The 19,031-nt window shown below is 49.8% G+C and overlaps 1 protein-coding gene across 3 annotated transcripts in view; it reads left to right on the top strand.

Moving 5' to 3' along the window:
* Positions 1-19,031, top strand: part of camsap3 (calmodulin regulated spectrin-associated protein family, member 3) — an 89,292-nt gene that overhangs the window by 65,257 nt on the left and 5,004 nt on the right. For 2 of the 3 annotated variants that reach the window (XM_055663923.1, XM_055663925.1), the window contains 11 exons: positions 430-568; positions 1,767-1,906; positions 3,367-3,460; positions 4,701-4,749; positions 6,565-6,641; positions 8,823-8,898; positions 9,748-11,767; positions 14,374-14,498; positions 15,123-15,325; positions 17,224-17,320; positions 18,702-18,814. In XM_055663923.1, coding sequence (XP_055519898.1) covers positions 430-568; positions 1,767-1,906; positions 3,367-3,460; positions 4,701-4,749; positions 6,565-6,641; positions 8,823-8,898; positions 9,748-11,767; positions 14,374-14,498; positions 15,123-15,325; positions 17,224-17,320; positions 18,702-18,814 — 3,133 coding nt within the window. The remainder of the gene's footprint in view (positions 1-429; positions 569-1,766; positions 1,907-3,366; positions 3,461-4,700; positions 4,750-6,564; positions 6,642-8,822; positions 8,899-9,747; positions 11,768-14,373; positions 14,499-15,122; positions 15,326-17,223; positions 17,321-18,701; positions 18,815-19,031) is intronic. The other variant, XM_055663924.1, reaches the window with a different exon arrangement.

Below are 19,031 nucleotides of genomic sequence, written 5' to 3' on the forward strand. Positions count from 1 at the left end.
TCGAATCTCTTGGCTTCACCAGCAGGTGTTAAGTTGCTCCAATGGCAATTTCTAACTTGAGCAGGAAGCCAGTTGTGTGGCTTGTGGTAGATCCTTGTTACAGAGGCCAACTCCCAGTGTGATTGATGGACCTGGGAGAATGCCTGGGACAAAATTAACCTGGGTGTCCGAGGGCTTTGACGAGGAGATGATTTCTCCAGTGAATTAATAGATGAGGACAGAATATGTGGTGGGCCCATTTAATACGGCACATTTGTACCAGTTATTGGGCACTTGGTCTTCAGCTTGTCAAAGTAGCGCTGGTTGGGTTGGTTACTTGTGAAGTTAAACAGTGCTAGTGGATATTTCAATCCCTCTCCAGCCCCTCCACCTTACTCAAACTCACCCCGTCTGTTTCCAAAGCTGAGATTGTGTCTCCCTTCTAACCAGATTCGTTACAGGAAGGATAAAGTGTTGAGCAAGCAGACTCCCTGCTTCCCCTCGGTGTCACAGCTGAAGGATCTGGCCAATGGTTGTGCTGTGGCAGCCCTGATCCACCACTACTGCCCAGAGGTGCTTCGGCTGCAAGGTGAGTGGACGCTGGCGTTACTGACCAACCTCCCTTCCACCGACTCCATCTACACCTCATGCTGCCTCGGCAAGGCCAGCAGTCCAGACCATCACACACAAACCGACCTCCCTTCCACCGACTCCATCTACACCTCACACTGCCTCGGCAAGGCCAGCAGCATATTCATAATTGGAGGAACAGCATCTCATATTTCTCTTGGGCATGTATTGTCTTTCCGCTGGCCTGCAGCAACAAAAGCTTTTCGCTGTACCTCGGTACATGTGACAATAAACAAAACTAAACGTGACTGCATGGGTTTCCGATTTACATCCACTTCCCAATGATGTGCGGCCCCTCTGTAAATTGCCCCATAGTGTGTAGGGAGTGGATGAGAAAGTGGGATAACATGGAACTAGTGTGAACGGGTGATCGATGGTCGGTGTGGACCTGGTGGGCCTAAGGGCCTGTTTCCACGTTGTATCTCTAAACTAAACCAAACCTAACCAAAGCAAACCAAACTAAAGTAAACTTTAGTTTTCATATTGGGTGAGGAAAGTAACGAATAGTGAGTGTGTGGATCATCTCCCAGGAAAACTCTATGGCCAATATCATCATGGCATGGTGTAAACTGCGTTCTGCTCCGATCCCAAGTGTGGAGAGCAGTCTGAAGTGTCCGACATGAAACGTCACCTATCCACGTGACATGAAACGTCACCTATCCATGTTCTCCACAGATGCTGCCTGACCCGCTGAGTTACTCCAGCACTGTGAAACGTCACCTATCCATGTTCTCCACAGATGCTGCCTGACCTGCTGAGTTATGGTGCAGCAGCATCTATGGAGCGAAGGAAATGGGCAACGTTTCGGGACGAAATCCTTCTGGAAATAGGCAACGTTTTGGGCCGAAACCCTTCGGGGTTTCGGCCCAAAACGTTGCCTATTTCCTTAGCTCCATAGATGCTGCCTGACCTGCTGAGTTACTCCAGCACTCTGTGAAACATCACTATCCATGTTCTCCACAGATGCTGCCTGACCCGCTGAGTTACTCCAGCACTCTGTGTCCTTTTTGTGTATTAACCAGCATCTGCAGTTCCTTGACTATTTGTCTCCGAGTTGTGTCTCAGATGGACGGCCGGTCACTGAGGGCCGGATTGGTGTTAGTGATGACTGTTGTCCTCTCCTTTCCCCTTTCTCATTCTCTCCACTCTTTCTCCAGATATCTGTCTGAAGGAGACCATGTCGGTGGCAGACAGCCTCTACAACCTGCAGCTGGTTGTGGACTTCACCCAGGAGTATCTGGGGAATTGCTGCCACCTGGGGCTGGAGGATATGCTCTACACACCGCCCCTCCTAAAGGTAACGGCTGATTTACACCAGGGCAGTATTGCCATTGGTGACGTATGGAGCTTGGTTATAGGATCGTAACATACAGGGGCAAGATTAGGTCATTTGGTCAAGTCATTGAGTATTTTCATCAAATCATAGAGTATTTTCATCAAGTTATTGAGTATTTTCATCAACTCATTGAGTATTTTCATCAAGTTATTGAGTATTTTCATCGTCATTGAGTATTTTTTCATCAACATTGAGTATTTTCATCAACATTGAGTATTTTCATCAAGTTATTGAGTATTTTCATCAAGTTATTGAGTATTTTCATCAACATAGAGTATTTTCATCAAGTTATTATTTTCATCAACATTGAGTATTTTCATCAAGTTATTGAGTATTTTCATCGTCATTGAGTATTTTTTCATCAACATTGAGTATTTTCATCAAGTTATTGAGTATTTTCATCAAGTTATTGAGTATTTTCATCAACATTGAGTATTTTCATCAAGTTATTGAGTATTTTCTTTGTCATCGGGTATTTTGGCCAAGTCATTGGGTACTTTTAAAGCAGAGATAGATAGGTTCTTGATTAGTAAGGTTGTCAATGGTTATGGGGAGAAGGCAGGAGAATGGGGTTTAGAGGGAAAAAATAGGTCAGCCTTGGTTGAATGGAGGAGTAGACTCAATGGGCTTCAGCTGGCTTTGTTCTCACCTACCTTGCAGCCTGATGAATCTCTGAACTTTCTGCCTCTTTGTAATTTGAGACAGAGCTGTAAACTTACTGACACAAAACGTGGAACAGCTGCTCATGTAATCATTTATCAACTCGAGTCTCCCAAGATGTTTAAAAGACAGTGGGTTAGGTTTAGATAATTTACAAGGTGGACCAGTTTGTTTATACAGATTGTCTTTAATTGGACTTGAAACTCTCTCCCTGACCTCTATGCCTCCCAGACAGGCTTTTTAAAGATAGACACAAAATTCTGGAGTAACTCAGCGGGACAGGCAGCATCTCTGGTGAGAAGGAATGGGTGACGTTTCGGGTCGAGACCTTTCTTCAGACTGAGAGTCAGGGGAGACATAGAGATATGGAAGGGTAATGCCCCTGTCCAACTTAGGAAACCTGAACGGAAACCTCTGGAGACTTTGCGCCCCACCCAAGGTTTCCGTGCGGTTCCCGGAGGTTTTTGTCAGTCTCCCTACCTGCTTCCACTACCTGCAACCTCCGGCAACCACCTGCAACCTCCAGGAACCGCACGGAAACCTTGGGTGGGGCGCAAAGTCTCCCGAGGTTTCCGTTCAGGTTTCCTAAGTGGGACAGGGGCATAAGGTGTGAAAACGATAGATCAAAGGGGCCAAAGTCCAAGGAAAATGTAGAATGGATCATTGTTGTTTGAGGAAGCTCCTGGAACCTATGAACTTGTGCTTTGATTCAATCAGTAGGCTTGGACTGATGTCTGCATGTATCTCTTCTTCTCCCACAGATCAACATCTTGGTGTTTGTGGCTGAGCTCTTCTGGTGGTTTGAGATACTGAAGCCCGGGTTTGTACGCCCGAGAGATGGTCCTAATCTAGAAGGTAGGCGATGCTGTAGACCAGTGGTTCCCAACCTTTTTTAGCTCATGGCCCCCTTGAGATCTTTTAATTTTTCTGTGGCCCTCCCCTTGACATTATTAGCGGAGAAAAGCACTTCAATATTATAATACCTTCCATAAAAATATCAGTGTCTATTAATTGCACGAATATTCTCCATTATTATATTCCACAAACATCAAAAATATTTTGTGGGTTCAATAAAACCACCATTTATAATCATACATTAAAAATATATTTCAACGACATAGATTTAAATTTATTGGAACTGAAATTTAGGAGGCCACAGGGTGGGAGTTCTGTGGCCCCCTTCATTGAGCTGGTGGCCCCCTAAATCCCAAAAAATTTCTGTGGCCCCCCTGAGATTTGCCATGGCCCCAGGTTGGGAATCACACGTGTAGATGGTTGTCCTGGTAACCGGTTGGAATTCCAGCCGAGCTTCAGGGCAAGGAGGAGATGCATGATGTACAGTCACCAACCCACGGATGTGAAGGGATCCAGTAGGGGTTACAGGCTGATGGAAAATATCCATTGACTTGGCCTCCACAGCCTTCCGTGGCGATGAATTCCAGATTCACCACCCTCTGACTCAAGGAATTCCTCCTCATCTCCTTCCTAAAGGAACGTCCTTCAATTCTGAGGCTGTGACCTCTGGTCTTAGACTCTCCCACTAGTAGAAACATCCTCTCCACATCCACTCTATCCAGACCTGAAACGTCACCTATCCATGTTCTCCACAGATGCTGCCTGACCCGCTGAGTTACTCCAGCACTCTGTGAAACGTCACCTATCCATGTTCTCCACAGGTGCTGCCTGACCCGCTGAGTTACTCCAGCACTCTGTGAAACGTCACCTATCCATGTTCTCCACAGATGCTGCCTGACCCACTGAGTTATGGTGCAGCAGCATCTATGGGGCGAAGGAAATAGGCAACGTTTCGGGCCGAAATCCTTATGGAAATAGGCAACGTTTCGGGCCGAAACCCTTCTGGGTTTCGGCCCGAAACGTTGCCTATTTCCTTAGCTCCAGATGCTGCTGCATCCGCTGAGTTACTCCAGCACTCTGTGAAACGTCACCTATCCATGTTCTCCACAGATGCTGCCCGACCCGCTGAGTTACTCCAGCACTCTGTGAAACGTCACCTATCCATGTTCTCCACAGATGCTGCCTGACCCACTGAGTTACTCCTGCACTCTGTGTTTATTTTCTGTGTCTCCCTTCACAGATCTACCGGGAAGTGGACCTAACACACCCACTGGTGCCGAGTGCAGCAGGTGAGTCTTCGGTTGCTGGGTCCTTGAGTGGCCCTGACATGCAGGGAATTCTGCTGGGATGATTCCCGGAGAGAGGGCGCACAGTGTTGCTGACTGGGGAGAGGGAGGGTGAGGGGAGGGGTGGTGTATGGGCAGGAGGAAGGGAGGGAGGGGAGAGGTTTGTAGGGAGGAGGATAGGGAGAGTCGAGTCAAGTCACATTTATTTATATAGCACATTTGAAAAACAACTCTCGTTGGCCAAAGTGCTTTACATTTGATGTAAGAATAATATAAACAAACAAACTACATACATATAGTGGGGAGGGAGAGGGGGTGTTGTGGTGGGGGGTGGGGGGGGGGGGGGGGGGGGGAGAGGAGGGGTATGGGGGGGAGTGAGCTCTTGTTCTCGTTCTGCCAGCATGTTTGGTTTTGGGAAATTCCTAAGTGTCCGCACCTAGTGTCAATGTTATTGTGGATGCAGCTGTGTGCGGAGTTGTACAGTGGATGGAGGGCTGTGGAGAGACAGCCCCTCCACACAGACACAGCACGTCACCCCACATGCCCCCTCCCCCCCGTTCCTGCGTTAATGTGTGGAGATCAACATTGTGTGTGACTTTGATTCTGACGTCTGGATCCTTGGAACCAGATCAGAGTCTTTCTTTGTGGATTGTAAAAATAGAACATGGGATAGCAGAACAGGAAGAGGCCATTCGGCCCACTGTGTCGTACACGATGCCCACTTAAACTGATCTCCTCTGTCTCCATGTGGCTACAACTCTAAGCCAGCAGCGGTAGAGTTGCTGCCTCCCGGCGCCAGAGACAGGGGTTCGATCCTGACCACGGGCACTGTCTGTGTGGAGTTTGCACGGTCTCTGCGTGGGTTTTCTCCGGGTGCTCCTGTTTCCTCCCACATTCCTTAAGACGTGTAGTTTTGTAGGTTCATGGGCTTTGGTGTAATTGTAAACTGTACCTGGTGTGTGTAGGATAGTGTTAGTGTGCGGGGATCGCTGGTCGGGCACGGACTCGGTGGGCCGAAGGGCCTGTTCTTGTGCTGTATCTGTAAACCTGTGTCCCTGGTCCAGACAGAGCGAGCGAGCTCCCATCGTGTCCGTCTCTCTCTCTCTCACTCTCTCTCTCCCCCCACACTTTGCCCGCTCCAGGTGATGGACAGTAATTCAGATTCAGATTCAATTTTAATTGTCATTGTCAGTGTACAGTACAGAGACAACAAAATGCATTTAGCATCTCCCTGGAAGAGCGACATAGCAAACGATTTGAATAACTAATAATAAGTGTCCGGGGGGGGGTGGTGATTGGCAGTCACCGAGGTACGTTGTTGAGTAGAGTGACAGCCGCCGGAAAGAAGCTGTTCCTCGACCTGCTGGTTCGGCAACGGAGAGACCTGTAGCGCCTCCCGGATGGTAGGAGGGTAAACAGTCCATGGTTGGGGTGAGAGCAGTCCTTGGCGATGCTGAGCGCCCTCCGCAGACAGCGCTTGCTTTGGACAGACTCAATGGAGGGGAGCGAGGAACCGGTGATGCGTTGGGCAATTTTCACCACCCTCTGCAATGCCTTCCGGTCGGAGACAGAGCAGTTGCCATACCATACTGTGATGCAGTTGGTAAGGATGCTCTCGATGGTGCAGCGGTAGAAGTTCACCAGGATCTGAGGAGACAGATGGACCTTCTTCAGTCTCCTCAGGAAGAAGAGACGCTGATGAGCCTTCTTGATCAGAGTAGAGGTATTGTGGGTCGAAGAGAGGTCATCGGAGATGTTGACTCCCAGGAACCTGAAGCTTTAATCGCACGGATTGATTGTGAACTCTGTTTATTTCAGCCATTTTCCTGCCTTCCTCCTCAAGCAGCCCTTCCTGCCTGCTGTGCAGCAAACATCCCCAGGACAACCCAGCTCAGGTAAGGCCAACTCCCTCACCTGCACCTTCCCCACAGGAATCTGGCCCAACATTCAAACATGCGCCAGAGACCCGGGTTCAATCCTGACCACGGGCACTGTCTGTGTGGAGTTTGCACGGTCTCCGCGTGACCTGCGTTTATAATTTGTGTTTATAATTTGTTTGGTTGTTTTGTTGTTTGTCTTTTGCACAAAAGTCCGCGAGCATTGCCACTTTCATTTCACTGCACATCTCGTATGTGTATGTGACAAATAAACTTGACTTGACTTGACCTGCGTGGCCCTTGTGGCTAAAGGGATCAGGGGGTATGGAGAGAAGGCAGGTACAGGATACTGAGTTGGATGATCAGCCATGATCATATTGAATGGCGAATGGTGCAGGCTCGAAGGGCCGAATGGCCTACTCCTGCACCTAATTTCTATGTTTCTATACAATCCCCTTGGATTTATCCAAATGTCTGGGATTTAGCATTAGGTCATATGGTCACAAGTGATAGGAGCAGAATTAGGCCATTCGGCCCATCAGTCTACTCCGCCATTCAATCATCTTTCCCTCTCAACCCCATTCTCCTGCCTTCTCCCCATAACCCCTGAACTAATCAAGAATCTATCTATCTCCTCTTTAAAAATCCCTAATGACTTGACCTCCACAGCCGTCTGTGGCAATGAATTCCACAGATTCACCACCCTCTGACTAAAGAAATTCCTCCTCATCTTCCTAAAGGAAGGTCCATTAAATTCTGAGGCTGAGACCTCTGGTCCTAGACTCTCCAACTAGTGGATGCATCATCTATTCGGTATCGCATTGAATCCCTTTGACTCACTCTGTGAGCTGGTTGAAGGTTAATGACATCTTGTTTTCCAGAGTGGTTTACAATAGTGGCTTACCTGTGGCAGTTTAACAAAACCCATTGAGGATTACAGTTTGTTTTTCCGCATGGCTGAAACTGCTGATTTGCTCCATAGCCCCACCCAGAAACAGTAACAAAGCTGTTACAGTGAAACTCAGTGGGGAATGTTGGCAGTGTAAATCATTAAAGGACATAATGCTCTTGCCCAGAGTAGGTGAATTGAGGACCAGAGGACAAGGGTTTCAGGTCATAGGGAAAAAATTGAATAGGAATCTGAGGGGTAACTTCTTCAGAGGGTGGTGGGAGTAATGAACAAGCTGCCAGAGGAAGTAGTTGAGGCTGGGATTATCCCAACATTTAAGAAACAGTTAGACAGGTACATGGATAGGACAGGTGTGGCGGGAAATGGGCCAAGCGCAGGCAGGTGGGACTAGTGTAGTTGGGACACGTTGGCCTGTGTGGGCAAGTTGGGCCGATGGGCCTGTTGCAACACTACATCACTCTATGACACAGAGTGCTGGAGTAACCCAGCGGGTCGGGCAGCATCTGTGGAGAACATGGATAGGTGACTCCACCCTATAGGTTAACGGACCAGTTAACGTCCTTCTACAGACTGATTCTAGTGGATATGAGAGAGCTGGTGGAGAGGTGGGGGCAGGACTAAGCTCGGCAAGTGATAGGTGGATGTAGGCGAGGGAGTTGATTGGCAGAAAATTGGACAAAAACCAGAGGTGAAAAGGAGAAAAAAGGCTGTGGGAATGTGTAAATTGTCACATCTTAATCAAAGGCCCAGATAGAGTGGATGTGGAGAGGATGTTTCCACTAGTGGGAGAGTCTAGAACTAGAGGTCATAGCCTTAGAATAAAAGGATCTATCTTTAGGAAGGAGATTTCTAGTCAGAGGGTGGAGAACCTGTGGAATTCATTGCCACAGATGGTTGTGGAGGCCAAGTCAATGGGTATTTTTAAGTCGGAGGTAGATAGATTCTTGATTAGTACAGGTGTCAGGGAGAAGGAATGAGAATGGGGTTGAGAGCAAACATGTGTCTGAAGAAGGGTCTCGACCAGAAACGTCACCCATTCCTTCTCTCCAGAGACGCTGCCTGTCCCGCTGAGTTACTCCAGCACTCTGTGTCTATCTTCGGTTTAAACCAGCATCTGCAGTTCCTTCCTACACAAATCTGTAAACCTAGTTCTCGGTAGAAAATATAATAAATATACAAAAAATAGATCAATAAATTAAAAAAATTAAATATAATGCAGAATGAAAACAACGGCCGAGGTGAATCTCTGACCATTTGTTCATCTGCCGATCTCTCCCTTGTCTTCCCAGGACCACTGCATCACTCCACCTCAATGTCACAAGTCGACTCCTTTGGGAAGGCCTGGACCATGAAACAGCTTAAGAGGTAACTACATAGTGGTGAATGTAGCCGGGGGGGGGGGGGGGGGGGGGGGGGGGGGGAGGGGAGGGAAGAGGGAGGAGGGAGGGGAGGGGGAGGGGAGGAGTGAGGGGGGGGAAGAGGGGAGGAGGGGGAGGGGGGGAGGAGGGGAGGGAGGGGAAGAGGGGGGGAAGGGGAGGGGGGGAGAGGGGAGGAGGGGAGAGGGAGGGGAAGAGGGGAGAAGAGGGGAGGGGGGGAAGGAGGGGAGGAGGGGAAGAGGGGAAAGAGGGGAGGGAGGGGGGGAGGGGAGGGGAAGAGGGGAAGAGTGGAGGGGAGAGGGATGGAGGGAGGAGGGGAAGAGGGGGAAGAGGGGGGGAGGGAGGGGGGAAGAGGGGAGGAGGGGAGGAGGGGAAGAGGGGAAGAGGGGGAGGAGGGGAGGAGGGGGGGGGAGGGGGGGGAGGGGGGGGAGGGGGGGGAATGGTATAAGTTTAGTTTCGCTTAGTTTATTGTAGTTTGGGGTAGTTTCGTTTATGATACAATAGAACTTTATTTATCCCAGGAGGGAAGGTAGACAAAAGTGCTGGAGAAACTCAGTGGGTGAGGCAGCATCTATGGAGCGAAGGGAACAGGCAACGTTTTGGGCTGAAACCCTTCTTCAGACAGGAGGGGAGTGTGGGCTCTAGCAGGCTGTGGACTTGGTGGAGGAGCTGCCTGTCTCCCCTGAGATCAGGCAACACTGCATCTCCGCAGTGTTTATACGAAGCTACACTAAATTGGGGTTGCGAGAGAAAAATAGTTGAAATGGCAGAGTTGACCTTGATGGGCTGAATGGCCTGATTCTGCTCCTATGACTTATGACCTTTGACTTGTGTTCAGCAGACCGCTCTCTCAGGCCATCTCCTTCAGCATTCCCTTCGGGCTGGACAGCGATGTGGACGTTGTCATGGGCAACCCCATTGGATTAATGAGGTCCGTCAGCTCCGACAGTCTGACCGCCAATGTCTACCGATCGCACGGTGGTCTACCGGGAGCTCCCTACGGCTGCGGCCAGGAGCCGGTCAAGGATGATGTCCTGGACAACGAGAACGGGATGGTCATGTCTCCAATGGTAGCGAGGAAAGGCCCACCAGTGGCCAAGGACCATCCGGGGATCCAGGGGCCACTTGAAAACGGGGTGTCAGATGACCACATGGAACTGCCCACCATTGAAGAGGCGTTGAAGATCATTCATAACGCAGATAAACTGGAGCCCAGGCTTCGACCCGAGGGGGCACCTGATGGATTCTTCCTTCATGGGCCCAACGTAGCTGAAGGATTTCCCAAACCCAATGACACCAGGTTTGACCAGGAGGGTTCCTGCAGGTCCTCCAACTCGGGAAAGGATTCGGGAATCCCAGCATCAGGCGGTTGCCAGGCCAACAGTGGAGACCTCCCGTCAGAAGACGGGGTCTGTTCCCGGGACGATGACTCGGTCCTGAGAGACAACAGTCTGGACTCTGACGTGGAGGACTCTTCCAGGCCGGCCCTGGAGAAGGATGGGACCAGCAAAGACGAGTGTACGTCGTGTCTCAGCTCGCTCAGCTCGCAGGCGGAGAGTGTGGGCTCCTCGGGGTCTGGTGTGAAGATGACCAGCTTTGCGGAGAGGAAGATGAGGAAGGTCAGTCCGGCAGAGGGCAAGTCCACTGTCTCGCAGAAGACCACTCCGGACAGCGTGGACCTGAATGACCAGGCGATGGCCAGCTGGGTCCAGAAGTCAGACGAGAGTCCGAGTCGGAACCAGGCTCTGGCCACTGAGATGACCCAGCTGGGCATCCGTCTGGAGGAGAAACGGCGGGCCATCGAAGCGCAGAAGAAGAGGATTGAAGCCATCTTCGCCAAGCACCGGCAGAGGCTGGGGAAGAGCGCCTTCCTGCAGCTGAAGAAGAGAGAGGAGGGTGTCGAGGCTCCGGAGAGCAGCGTCGCGGCCGAGAGTGGAGAGAGGAAGTTGTCGCTGGAGGAGAGGTTGTCGAAGATCGAGGATGAGGAGGAAGTGGACGGTCCACCTACTCCGGCCACCAGAACCTCGGAGAGCCCGAGCAAGAACCCAGAGGTCAAACAGCTGAAGTTGAAGGTCGTGGACCCACCACGGGAGCCTGAGACAGAGTCGGACATTGGGGAATACAACAACGCAGTGGCCAAGCTGAACTCAGCCTTGTCCTCTCTTCAGATGGACATGCAGAGGTTGCAGCAGCAACAGGACACCCTAATGGACACAAAGAACTCCCATGCTTGGGTCATCCCCATTCCCAAGTCCTCCGGTCAGCGAGCGCCCCGTGACTTCCAGCCCCCCCGTTCTGCCGATTTCCCCACCCCTTCGCCCTCGCCATCCCGCAAGCCCGCCTCCACTGCCACCCGCTCCCCTCAGGCAACACAGAAGAAGACCCACCCTACCCCTCCAAAGAGTCCGCGCCACTCCAGACCCGTGGAGCTGAAGATCCCGCACTTGACCCGTGTCCTCACCCCACCCCAGAACGTGGACTCGCTGCCCCACCTCCGCAAATTCTCCCCCAGCCAAGTGACCGTCCAGACCAAGTCTTCCATCTGCTTCGGAAATGTCCAGGAGCCTGATATTGACGCCAGGTCAAAGGTGAGGCCGGTTGGCCCAGTTGCAAAGGTCAACAGCCTAGCCAACGACATGGAGAATGTGGGCAACCTCAGGCCGGTCGGGCCAATTGTACCTCAAAAGGCCAGCGAGCAAGTGGACAACCCTTCCTCTGCCAAACGGACTAGTTTAATCGAGATACCACTGTCTTCCTTGAAGGGGCTGGAAGATGGTGACGATGAACTAGAGGGAACTGAAGACTCTATACTCGACCAAGTGGACTCTGAACACAAGTCTGTAGGCTTCTTCTTCAAGGTTGGTAGCCCTTGGTTCTAGTTCTGGCTGCATTACCTTCTGCACACACCAGGCACTGACTGGGCATGTTGTTTAATCTGTGTCCTCGTGCTTTGGTTAGAGATAGGGTTAGGGCCCTCTTTGCTCTTTTTAAGAACCTCTTCAAACACTCACCTCAAGTCAAGCTATTGGTCGCCTGTCCACAGATCTCCCTCTTTGGCACATTTTGTTTAGTTTAGAGATACTGCGCGGAAACAGGCCCTTCGGCCCACCGAGTCCGCACCGACCAGCGATCCCCGCACACTAACACTATCCTACACACAGGTGGTATCGGGACAGGTGTTGCATCTCCAGCAGGTTGCAGGTGAAAGCGCCTGGTTTGGTTGGAAGGGACGCATGAAGCAAGGAGTTACATAGAAACATAGAAATTAGGTGCAGGAGTAGGCCATTCGGCCCTTCGAGCCTGCACCGCCATTCAATATGATCATGGCTGATCATCCAACTCAGTATCCCGTACCTGCCTTCTCTCCATACCCCCTGATCCGTTTAGCCACAAGGGCCACATCTAACTCCCTCTTAAATATAGCCAATGAACTGGCCTCAACTACCCTCTGTGGCAGAGAGTTCCAGAGATTCACCACTCTCTTTGTGAAAAAAGTTCTTCTCATCTCGGTTTTAAAGGATTTCCCCCTTATCCTTAAGCTGTGACCCCTTGTCCTGGACTTCCCCAACATTGGGAACAATCTTCCTGCATCTAGCCTGTCCAACCCCTTAAGAATTTTGTAAGTTTCTATAAGATCCCCCCTCAATCTTCTAAATTCTAGACGAGTACAAGCCGAGTCTATCCAGTCTTTCTTCATATGAAAGTCCTGACATCCCAGGAATCAGTCTGGTGAACCTTCTCTGCACTGTGCACTATGGCAATAATGTCCTTCCTCAGATTTGGAGACCAAAACTGAACAGAGGTAGTGGTCTCTGCAGAAGGCAGAACGAGGTGGGGATGGGAAGATGTGACTTGTGGTGGGATCACGTTGAGGGAGACGGGAATGTTGGAGAAGGGAAAGGGGGATGGGGGGTAAAACGAGACGAACAAGTTATGAGCAAGTTATCTAAGTATTGGTGAATTCACAGTTGACTCCATTAGACGGCAATGAGCCTGGGGCACAGGGTGATTATAGTGTCATTAGGAAGTGATGGTAGCAGTGAATGGTGCAGGTGCAGGTGCAGGTACAGATACGTACAGCCCACTGCAAGATCGGTACATGGGGTAAGGCCGCCTTCATTGCCACCACCACAACAAAAGGTTGCTACAAAAATAGTCACCACAGAGTGGCTCGCGCTAGTGTTTTTATTTAAATTAGTCCTCGTCAGACCAGAATGACCAGATTCCTGTCGGAACTGAATGGAAACATTAACTTTGGCTGGAAACAAGGAACTCCAGGTGTTTTTTTTAACAAAAAAAAAGACACAAAGTGCTGGAGTAACTCGGCGGGTCAGGCAACATCTCCGGAAAACATGAATGGGTGAGGTGTTGGATCGAAAACCTTCTTTAGTCTCATTGCCTGATCAAGGATCCAGAACCAGAACATCACATGTCCATGTTCTCTGGAGATGCTGCCTGAACAGCTGAGTTACTCCAGCACTTTGTGTCGTTTTTTTGTAAATCGGCATCTGCAGTTCCTTGCTTCTTGGTCACTTGCGATGGAACATGCCAACATTCCAGGAATTACTTGGTGGAACTCGTCTGGGTTGCGTCCCATGACAGTATTGAATAAAGTGACCAATGTAGACAAATATAATCGATTTAATCAATGGCCAAGTCATATAAAAAATATCGATATTGGGTAACAAAAATTATTCTTTGATCATTGATGCTAAAATTCAAAGTGGATCGGGCACCATCTGTGGAGAGTCAATGCTTTACATTGGAATCATTTGGTTTTCTTGTGTAAAGCCATTGATCAGTTTCAGTTTAGTTTATTGTCACGTGTACCGTAGCTTTTGTTGCGTGCTAACCAGTCAGCGGAAAGACAATACATGATTACAATCGAGCCATTCAGTGTACAGATACATGATAAGGGAATAACGTTTAGCGCAAGGTAAAGCCAGCAAAGTCCGATCAAGGATAGTCTGAGGGTCACCAATGAGGTAGATAGTAGTTCAGGACTGCTCTCTGGTTGTGGTAGGATGGTTCAGTTGCCTAACAGCTGGGAAGAAACTGTCCCTGAATCTGGAGGTGTGCGTTTTCACACTTCTGTACTTTTGCCCGATAGGAGAGAGGAGATGAGGGAGTGGCCGGTGTGAGACTGGTCCTTGATGATGCTGCTGGCCTTGCCGAGGCAGCGTGAGGTGTAGATGGAGTCAATGGGAGGGAGGTTGGTTGGTGCGATGGTCTGGTAGTCTTGGATGGAACTACTCCAGCACTTTGTGTATATCTCCACAAATGCTGCCTGACCTGCTGAGCGTTTACAATAAGACGTTTCTAAAACATTTACGCTCGGGTTATTGGAACTGGTCCTCACACACTCGACCTAAGGTTGATCCACCAGCTGCTTATAAATTGAAGCCAAAGGCTATAACCGGACTATTTCTGAGATGTTTTGTAATTCTGTGCCAACTTGCAACAGGATGAAGCAAAAGCTGAAGAGGAGATGGCTTTGAAGAGAGCCGCTCTGATGGAGAAGCAGCAGAAACGCACAGAGGAGTTCAGGAAGAGGCGACTGTGGTTGGATGCGGAGAAAGAGCAGACCAGGTGAGGGATTATACTGTGGTACCTCTCTACGTCACCATCTATATCTCTCGGTCCCTTTCCCCGACTCTCAGACTGAACAAGGGTCTCAACCTGAAACATCACCTATTCCTTTCTTGCAGAGATACTGTCTGACCCGCTGAGTTACTCCAGCACTTTGTGTCTATCTTCAGTTTAAACCAGCATCTGCAGTTCCTTCCTGCACAATGCTGCCTTGTATTACTTTGGAGCAAGTCCCTGACAACCACTGTAGATAAGGCTTTAGATTAGTTTAGTTTGGTTTAGAGACACAGTGTGGAAACAGGCCCTTCGGCCCACCGAGTCCATGCTAGCCCATGATCGCCCCATACACAAGTCCTATCCTACACACTAGCGACAATGTTCAGAAGCCAATTAACCTTCAAAACCTGCTCATCTTTGGAGAGTGGGAGGAAACCGGGGAACCTGGAGAAAACCCACGCGGTTACAGCGAGAACGTGCAAACTCCGTACAGACAGCACCCGTAGTCAGGATGGAACCCGGGTCTCTGGCGCTGTGAGGCAGCAACTCTACCACTGCTCCACTGTGAGGAGAGTGTAAAATGAACGGAGATATTCGGGTTTTAATTGTTGAGCTGTTTGATTCCAGGCACCCGGTGGAAGAGGAACGACCAGAGAAAAACTTCATCAAACAGGAGTACCTGCGGCGGCAGCAGCTGAAGGTGATGGATGACCTGGGCAAGGTCCTGAGGGCAAAGTCTTCCGCAAACCAAGGGAGGAAGCCCCGTCCCAAATCCTCTGTCTTTCGGGACGACTCTGTGCTGACCCGCAGTCCGGTCAAGGGGCTTCTAGGTGGGTTGTACTTTAGTTTAGAGATACAATGCTCTTCGGCCCACCCAGTCCATAAGGTCACAAGGAATAGGAGGAGAATTAGGCCATTCGGCCCATCGTCCACTCTGGGATTCAATCATGGTTGATCTATCTCTCCCTCGTAACCCCATTCTTCTGACTGCTCCGACCAGCGATCTCCGCACACTAACACTATCCTACACACACTAGGGACAATTTACAATTTTTACTGAAGCCAATTAACCTACAAACCTGGAGTGTGGGAGGAAACCGGAGCACCTGGAGAAAACTCACGCAGGTCACGGGGAGAACGTACAAACTCCACACAGACAGCACCCGTGGTCAGGATCGAACCCGGGTCTCTGGCGTTGGAAGGCAGCAACTCTACCGCTGGGCCACCGTGCCACCCATCCTCCGAATGGCAGCCCATCATCTTGCAGATGTCCAGAGATACAGATTTATGCGCCTCGACCCTTCTCTCCAGAGATGCTGCCTGTCCCACTGAGTCATTGTGTATATCCAGCTTTTTCTGTCTATTGACAGTAAAACACTCTTGATTCGTGAGATTCAGCGCGGAAACAGGCCCTTCGGCCCAGCGAGTCCGTGCCGACCATTGATCGCCCATTCTAAACGGGGATGTGAAAGTGATAGTCTGGTTGTTTCCCTATCCCTATTAACGGGATCTTCCTGTATCGATGTGTTGCCTGTTCCTGCAACATTGCAGGGCCCATCAATGATGCCAACACTACAGTCTCATGATAGGTTCTCAACGCTCCCTCCAGTGGCAGAAACCCTCAACTACAAGTGTGGGGAAGGTGGCCTCTGTTAATTTACATAGAAACATAGAAATTAGGTGCAGGAGTAGAGGCCATTCGGCCCTTCGAGCCTGCGCCGCCATTCAATATGATCATGGCTGATCATCCAACTCAGTATCCTGTACCTGCCTTCTCTCCATACCCCCTGATCCCTTTAGCCACAAGGGCCACATCTAACTCCCTCTTAAATATAGCCAATGAACTGTGTGTGGCCTCAACTACCTTCTGTGGCAGAGAATTCCACAGATTCACCACTCTCTGTGTGAAAAATGTTTTTCTCATCTCGGTCCTAAAAGATTTCGTTTAGTTTAGTTTAGAGACACAGCGCGGAAACAGGCCCTTCGGCCCACCGAGTCCGTGCCGGCCAGCGATTCCCGCTCACAAACACATGGGTACAGGGTACGGGGGGGGGAGGGGTACAGCGAGAGAATGGTTCTGAGGGGAGAGACGGGGTGAGAAATAGTTCTGACCTCTCTCTGTCCCACGGGGGGGGGGGGGGGGGGGGGGGGGAACTAGGACAATTTATAATTTTTACCAAACCTAATTAACCTACAAACCTACCTGAAGTTTGAAGAAGAGTTTCAGCACGAAACGTTGCCTATTTCCTTCGCTCCATAGATGCTGCTGCACCCGCTGAGTTTCTCCAGCACTTTTTATGTACCTTTGATTTTCCAGCATCTGCAGTTCCTTCTTAATAACCTACAAACCTGTACGTCTTTGGAGTGTGGGAGGAAACCGGAGCACCCGGAGAAAACCCACGCTGGTCACGGGGAGAATGTACAAACTCCGTACAGGCTGCACCCGTAGTCAGGATCGAACCCGGGACTCTGGCTCTGGGAGACAGCAGCTGTACGCTGCACCTTTGGTTTTCCCTCACACTCCAAAGACGTACAGGTTTGCAGGTTAATTGGCTTGATAAAATTGTAAATTGTCCCTAGTGTGTGTGTGTGCGTGTGTGCGTGCGTGTGTGTGTGTGTGTGTGTTAGTGTGCAGGGATCGCTGGCTGCCACTAAACTAAACTTTGCAGAAGAACTTTTATTTCTAGTTTGCAGCATTGACCGCCCCCCGTTCTGCTTTTACTTCCAGGCTCCAGACTGAACAAAGTCTACTCACGCTCCACACTCTCCCTCTCCACCATGGTCAATGACTCCACCAACAGTCTGTCTGTCAGGAAAAGCCCAAGGTACCAACTCTCTGCTGATCTTCTGGCTCGTGCACAGGGTGGAGGTGGAGGTGGAGTTGGGGGTTGGATGGTGGGAGTGGGGGTGGGGGGTCAGTGGGGAGATGGACATCTGCAGCATGTGGGAGTGATTTATCTAATCATTGCCAGATTGTGGTTTATGGGGGGGAAGGGGGACCACATCTCCAGAATTATTCCATGGACTGTGAAGGGAACAACCTGAGGCGATGAAACATGACTGTCTAAACTTTAAGGAATTAGGCATGATGTTCCCAGGACTAGAGGGTGTGAGCTACGGGGAGAAGTCAAGTAGACTGAGACTCTATTCTTTGGAGCGCAGGAGGATGAGGAGAGATCTTATAGAGGTGCATAAAATCATGAGAGGAATAGATTGGGTAGATGCACAGAATCTCTTGCCCAGAGTAGATCAATCGAGGACCAGAGGACATATTGTAGGTTTAGGGTGAAGAGGGGAAAATTTAATAGGAATCTGAGGGGTAACTCTGGAGGGAGGTATTGGGAATGTGGGGAGAATTAAATTATCGGAATGGAAGCTTGTTGGTTTACACAGATTTTTTGTGAGTGAAATAATGAGTCATTAAAGTGTTTAACCCAGGCAATACCCCACGTCTAACACTTGCTATTGCTTCTCTTGCAGCACAGGAAACATTGGACTGAATAGGTATATTTAAGAACAAATGGAATAAATCCTGCTGTTTACAGGGCTTTAAGTTGCCGCTGTTTGCTTCATGAAAGACTGAGGCTGTATGCTGTAAACATCAGTGGTTCTTCCATCCTTTGCTTTACTTCACCCATCAATGAATGTCCTTAGTGCAAGTTCCTTGTTGTGTAGTTTAGTCCGTTGTACTCTCCTCGTTGTACCTGTGTCATGATTTAATTCCCCGTAAAAATCAGGCTGTATTTTATATTCTGTACAAAACAGAGTGCCGCAGGAACTCAGCGGATCAGGCAGCATCAATGGCGGGAATGGACGTTTCGGGTTGAGACCCTTCTACAGACTCTGAGACACCCTGACCCACTGAGTTCCTCCAGCACTTTGTGTTTGACTGTCTATAAAACACAGCCTCAATTTACAAGATTCCAGCATCTGAAGATTCTCTGCGTTTTATACATTTGTGTGGCACCTTCTAGCATGCATGGGCAACAAGGCAAGTGAGTTTGGCCTCTCAGTGCTGTCACGTTTCCAGGGTATTGTATATAACTGTTATATAACAAATATATCTGTTATCCGTTGCAGATCGTGTTGGTTATAATTGTCACATAGGCGCCAAGAACTCTTCATTTTGTTCCTGTTGACAGCGGTTCTCTCGTTTCTATTTTATTCATCAGATTTGTCATGTTTCCCCCCCCCCCCCACACACAGGCATTCCCCCACGGGGCTCCAGTCTCCGAACCGACTGGGGAACCACAATGGGGAGAAGGACTGGGAGAATGCATCGACAGCCTCCTCACCTGCCTCCATCCCAGAGTATACAGGTTAGTGATCTGTGAGTGGAGACCTCTCCCATAGAGAGGTACAACATGGGCGGCGTGGCGCAGCGGTAGAGTTGATGCCTCACAGCGCCAGACACTTGGGTTCCATCCCGACTGCAGGTGCTGTCTGTACGGAGTTTGCACGTTTTCCCCGTGATCTGCATGGGTTTATCCGAGATCTTCAGTTTCCTCCCACACTCCAAAGGCATACAGGTGTGTA

The sequence above is a fragment of the Leucoraja erinacea genome, chromosome 39 (genome assembly GCF_028641065.1).
Source record: "Leucoraja erinacea ecotype New England chromosome 39, Leri_hhj_1, whole genome shotgun sequence".
Taxonomy (NCBI): domain Eukaryota; kingdom Metazoa; phylum Chordata; class Chondrichthyes; order Rajiformes; family Rajidae; genus Leucoraja; species Leucoraja erinaceus.